General features: G+C 40.4%; 1 protein-coding gene across 1 annotated transcript in view; it reads left to right on the top strand.

Annotated features, from left to right (window-relative positions):
• stab1 (stabilin 1) overlaps positions 1 to 6,151 on the top strand; it is a 163,052-nt gene that overhangs the window by 4,614 nt on the left and 152,287 nt on the right. Inside the window, exons 2-4 of the mRNA XM_015385033.1 lie at positions 3,245 to 3,372; positions 3,456 to 3,571; positions 5,570 to 5,655. Of these exons, the coding sequence (XP_015240519.1) occupies positions 3,245 to 3,372; positions 3,456 to 3,571; positions 5,570 to 5,655 (330 nt within the window). The remainder of the gene's footprint in view (positions 1 to 3,244; positions 3,373 to 3,455; positions 3,572 to 5,569; positions 5,656 to 6,151) is intronic.

Genomic DNA, 6,151 nt, shown 5'->3' with positions numbered 1-6,151 from the left:
TGTACTTTTATAGCACTTTAGTGCTTTACACTTCATTCAGTCATTCACACACACACTGATGGTGGGAAGCTACATTGCAGCCATAGCTGCCCTGCTGCTCACTAACAGAAGTGAGGCTGCCGTACACTGGCGCCTGCGACAGTGGAGAGAAAAAAAAAAACATCACTAGGCATGGCAGGTGAAGTATCTTGCTCAAGATAAGTGTCTTATTCTAAATAATGGTTGCTTGGTTGTTCCTAATATCTTGGTGTTCATGTCTTAGAAATTGTTCACTTCTTTTCTATGTGCATGATCCTTGGATTTAGTTTCCTAAAACACCAAATGAACACTCCTAATCAAACCCTCCTGCAGCGTCTCTGTGATATCGAGGAATAAGTGGCTGTAGATTTTCTGCACAGTCAGACTTTGGTTTTGCAACCTTTTTGTTTTCGAAACTGCTGCCCATCATTTAACGATACCACACAGACATACCACACACCATCTATTCTGTCCTGCCTCCATTAGCTTGAAGTGAAAATCCTCTGCTCTTGCTTCAACCTGACGTTTCTCAGCTGTTTCTTCTGTTTTCTACTTAAGGCTGAAACTTAGATGTTACCAGACGTTTCTATTGTGATGCCTAAACTTTGGAGACTGAACTCACAGTCAGAAAGCTAACAGGCATCTTCACTTCCTGTTTTAAAGTCTCCTTAAATACGTCTCTGTGGCCTTTGGTGTCTGGTTAGCTGGATCTGTATATGTCTTCATCAAGCTTTTATCTCTTATTTGTTTTTTGGGATTTATTTGTTTTATACACATCATTGTAATTGTTTTGATTGACATGACTGGCCACATTAGGTACCCATCAATTTAAAGTCCTGCCTCTGTCTGCAGAAGCAGCTAAATAAGGTGAACAGCAAAGCTCTCAGTTTGCTATAGATATATTAGGGATCAACCTTTTTAAGAATGAGGGCTACTTCATGGCTACTAATGTCATGAATCGCGGAAAAAAAGACCTAGTATTCAAGGAGAGACAGTCAGTAGGAAAGTTCAAAATGTTTATTAACAAAACAAAAACTAAAGTGGAGCTGCAGGAGGGGGAGCAGGGCACCGCCCAATCTCAGACATTCTGCTGAAGAAACACAGGTAAGTGACCACGATCATGTGACAGAAGATGATTATCTGAGTTGGCCACTTACCTGGTTTAACAATCCAGTCCTAGAATGTCCCCAAGTGCTGCAGTTCCAGAGGACATGCTGGAAGCCGATCCTGGTCAGGGAACCAGAACAGACAGGAACAGACAGGAACAGGATCCAGATCAGGCAGGAACCGAACAGGTGTCAGGATCCAGACTTCCAGGCATCCACAGGCTTCCAGGACTTTAAACTGGTCTCCTCCCTGGAGCCAGGCTTACTTTGATAAAAACTGAACCTCCCCACATAATGGGCCAAAACCAAGAGGACTCAGCGGGGGAGGAACAGTGGATGATCAGGAGACGAGACAAACACAAAACCCTCTTTCCACTGGCTGCTAGGATCCAGGACATGAACCAAGAAATCAAACTGAACAGAAAGACTCACAGAAAACAAATAATGATCTGGCCCTGAATGCTCAGGCTGAACTGAATATAAACAGAAGAAACAGGTGAGAGGAATAAATTATAATTGAGGCAGGGAGGGAAAATGGCAGGTGAAAGGAATGACCAATTAAGGGAGAGAAAACAGGCCAGATCGTGACGACTAAGTCATAGGATGGGCTACTAATACTTACATATGAAAATGAGGGATCAGCATTTACCTAAACTTAGATAGATACATAGATCCATACATCCATTTTCTGTCACGTTTATCCCAAGCGGGGCCGCAAGGGGTGCTGGTGTCTGTCTCCAGTTGTCTACAGGTGAGAGGCGGGGTCCACCCTGGACCCATCGCACGGCAACACAGAGACAAACAACCATTCACACTCACGCCTAAGGAGTAATTAAAGAAGCCATTTAACCTAACAGTCATGTTTTTGGTTTGTGGGAGGAAGCCAGAGTACCCAGAGAGAACCCACGCATACTCATGGAGAACATGCAAACTCCATGCAGAAAGACAGGAATCAAACCTAAAACCTTCTTGCTGCAGCAGAAGGTTCTGGGTTTCTTTTCATTTCTAATTTGCTTTTAGACGTTGTAATTCATAAATCCCTATACATGCTTAAATGTTCTAAATGTTGGAGGAACGGTGGAGGAGTGGAGTTTGCTGTGAGCCGAGTCTTCCTCCGTTTCCCACAGCCGTCCTCCACCTCCCGTCCATCTTTGTGTCTGATGTTTAACTCTGTTTAACGTCATGCACATAGCAGTTACTACAGTACATGCAGATGTGTTCATGTCACAGTATTATCCCTGAACTGATGCTGCCTTGAAAGAGAAAAACTACTTTTGTGTATATTTTTGCTGTATGTCATATTTATGGAAACGGGTTACAATGCTGAATGTTTAAAATCTCCTGATATTTTATTTATATAGCATGATTAAATGCTCTTTAAATGATGAAGAACATTTCAAACTTAGTTCACTGGTGAGTTTATCTGCTTTCAGAAGATGCTGAGGGCCCCCCATGTGGTCCTCGAGGGCCCGTTGGTGTTGCAGGTAGCGTTGGTGACCCCTGCTATAGAGATTAGCCCCTTATGTTAGATTCATCCACAAATTAACATTACTAGTTTGCATGTCAACTGATAACTGGGATAGAAATTATATATAAAAATAAAACAAAAAAAGGATCTTTGTACAGATGCATCACAACAAATTAGAATATTGTTGAAAAGTTAATTTATCTCAGAAACTCCAAACTAATTACATTTGCCAAGGTTTTATAGCCTTTTGTTTCTGTTAAATTGGATTGTTTTACATTTAAGGAAAATGAAAACAAAAAACTAATATGAGAATTTAAAAAATGAACACAGGAACGGGTGTGAAATTAAAAAATTCCCAATAAAAGGATATACTTAAAAAGTATGTTTACTCTGAAAACAAACTGTTACTGTATGTGTACACAATCCACCAGAGGGGGTCATTGAAGGCATCAGGAGTAGGATGATGGGTAATCAGGCAGTTTCCAGATCACCTGACAGTCGGAGTGAAGTTCAGCACATACAGGGGCAGGACTTTTAGGCATATTAAACAACACTGCTGAAAAAAAACTTTTTGAGCTAAAATGAGTCATTCCAAATGTAGATTAGTGGGGGTTTTTTTCTACGAGACAATGATGCATGCTCTTTCTGTTAGACCGCTCCACCAGGTCGCTGTGATGTCCCTCAGAGGTTAGATGTTTACACCGACTGCACCTCCTGCGCCGCCTCCATCACAGCCAGCTGCCCCCGTGGCTTCACAAAGCTGGGCACCAACAACTGCAGGTCAGCACTGTGTTATAACCCTGAGGTCAACACCAGGGGTCTCCATGGAGGATCCTTAATGATGAGCTTCTTCTTCTCTGCAGTTATGTGGTGCAGATCGGCGGCAGGGAGATGGAGCTTCAGGGATGTCAGCACACGTGTGTGAAGAGTTTCCTGCATCCAAAGTGCTGCCCCGGCCACTGGGGCCCACTGTGTCTGTGTGAGTCGACCCACTCAGGTCACATCAGCTTTAATGCTGACAGCTGCAAGAGTTCTCATTGCTTCTGCATCAGAAACCAAACCTCAATCAACATCACAACAATGCATAATTCTGCTTTCTCCTATAGAAACGATTCATTAATTTTTTCTGCATGAATTTTCAATTCTGTTCAATGTAATTCTATACCACAAATTCACAACATATTCACAACATTTAGCTGATTGCATCGACTTGTTGACTCAACAGCAATCCCTCACACCCATCTTAATCATACTCATAATTTATATATAATTTAATCATAATCTTGTAACTTTATTCTTGTAATTTTATGACATTATTCTCGTAATTTTATGACTTTATTCTCATAATCTCATGACTTTATTCTCGTAATATTATTGCTTTATTTTTTAAATGTTGTGACTTTATTCTTCTTATTTTAGGACTTTATTCTCATAATTTTATTAATTTATTCTTGTAATTTTATGACTTTATTCTCATAATTTTCCAAATTTCTTCTAATAATTTTATGACTATTTTCATAGCAAATTTATTCCCGTAATTTTATGACTTTATTCTCATAATATTACAACTTTATTCTCGAAATAAAAATTAAAAAAAAAATCTCTAGCCTGTCGCACATTTGGCTGTTTAATAAGTGAGATTTTTTTTTTTTTCTTGGTTATGATTGGTCCTTTTAAATGATGGACAGCCCTTTTATCCAATAGGATCAGGTGTCTGCTGCCCTCTGGGAAGAGGCTTCACAGCATTCAATGCAGGTCCAGCAGGTTCTGCAACAGCTTCTTCCCCACCTCCATCACACTGATGAAAAAACTCTAAATTATGTGTCAGATTCTGCATCAAACTGACAACGCCAAACCAAAACACTGCATAATTGCACCGTATATATTCAATGCTCTGAACTTCCATATCAATCTGTTTGTTTTGCACCATGTTTTTTCTCCTACTTTACATTTGATCACTGCTGCACTTAAGAAATGGAAATATTAATTTACTGTCTGGAAAGCTGTACTAAACGAAATTTCGTTTTGTATACACTGTGTGTTCATTATGACCTAATTTATGAACTTTTATTGTAATTTTGTCTAAGTCTAAAACTCCATTCATCCATTTTGCATCACACTTCATCCCTTCTGGAGTCGCGAAGAGTGCTGGTGTTTATCTCCAGCTATCTACAGCGAGAGGCGGGGTCCACCCTGGACATCGCAGGGTAACACAGAGACAAACAGGACAAGCAACCATTCACCTAAGGAGAATTTAGGGAAGCCAATTAACCTAACAGTCATGTTTTTGGACTTTGAGAGGAAGCTGGAGGACCAGGAGAGAACCTATGCATTTCTAAAAGTCTAAAATACTTATAAGTATTGAATTTAGTTGAAATCGCTATGATTGTTTTTATTCTCGGTGATAAACAAAACACACATTCATATCAAAATGCTTTGGCCCATGTCCTACCAAGTATATTTAGATGTTCTTTAACTAGAATCTTCAGTGGAGTAGATAGAGGAAAAATGTAACAGCAGCTGGAGACCTGAAAGAAAAAAGCATTATTAGTGTTTTAGAGCAGTGCGCTTGTGCTCTGAGAAGGCTGCAAGTAGCCGGTTCAATCCCCACAGCCTGCACTCTTGGACCCTGAGCAAGACCCTTAACCCCACACTGCTCCCCGGGCGGCATATAGTGGCAGCCAATTGCTCCCCAAGGGGATGGGTTAAATGCAGAGAGTGAATTTCTGCAATTTTAGATCAATAAAGTTCAATTATTATTATTTTTAATTTCATTTCCAAGGAAACTTTGTTTTGGGATTTTAAGGTTATATTCACGCTTGTTACCGTGGGTCAGACCTGACTTTCTTTCTCCCCAGTACAGAGCTTTTTAGAAGGTGTGAATATAGACACCTCTGTCCTGTTTGTCATGGTTACTGTCATGGTTTCATCAGCAGATTATCTCTGATCTTTACTCTTCTTATCTGTGTGTTTGCAGCGTGTCCAAGCTGGTCAGGAAAGATCTGCAACTTTAACGGAGCCTGTATGGACGGAGACATGGGCAACGGCACCTGCATCTGTGATGTCAGTTTACTTTACTTGCTTTTGGAAGGCAGTTTAGACCCTGTAGAGATTATTGTTTTATAGCTGAGCTGAGCTGCCACCAGAGCTGCAGCATCATGTTCTTCTTTGCTTTATTAATGGCCTTAAGTCGTAGGGAAGTCATTTTAATGTCAAATCATTCTGGCTTAAACATGTATTAAAAAATTTCTATTTAAAAAAAAAAATCCTCTCTTAAAATCTGTGGGGGTTTTTTCCGTTATCTTCTGCAGACCAGTTAGTTCTACGTCAGCCTGAACACCTAAATACGGCCAATCATATATCAACGGTCATCTGTCAATCAATTTTTTTGGTCATAGCATCTTGATTCAAATGTCGCAGCTAATATACGCAACGGTTGAAATAAGGAATAAAAATCGTTTCCTTTCCCATTGAGTTGCGAGGCAAGGGCTCAAACATGTACGGCTGGAAGCCTTCTACACCAAACCAAGCTTCTGCCGCCCTGGCGTCCTCTTCCACA

This window comes from Cyprinodon variegatus, unplaced genomic scaffold, assembly GCF_000732505.1.
Source record: "Cyprinodon variegatus isolate N-32 unplaced genomic scaffold, C_variegatus-1.0 Scaffold330, whole genome shotgun sequence".
NCBI lineage: Eukaryota > Metazoa > Chordata > Actinopteri > Cyprinodontiformes > Cyprinodontidae > Cyprinodon > Cyprinodon variegatus.
This window is presented reverse-complemented; position numbering and strand designations above follow the sequence as displayed.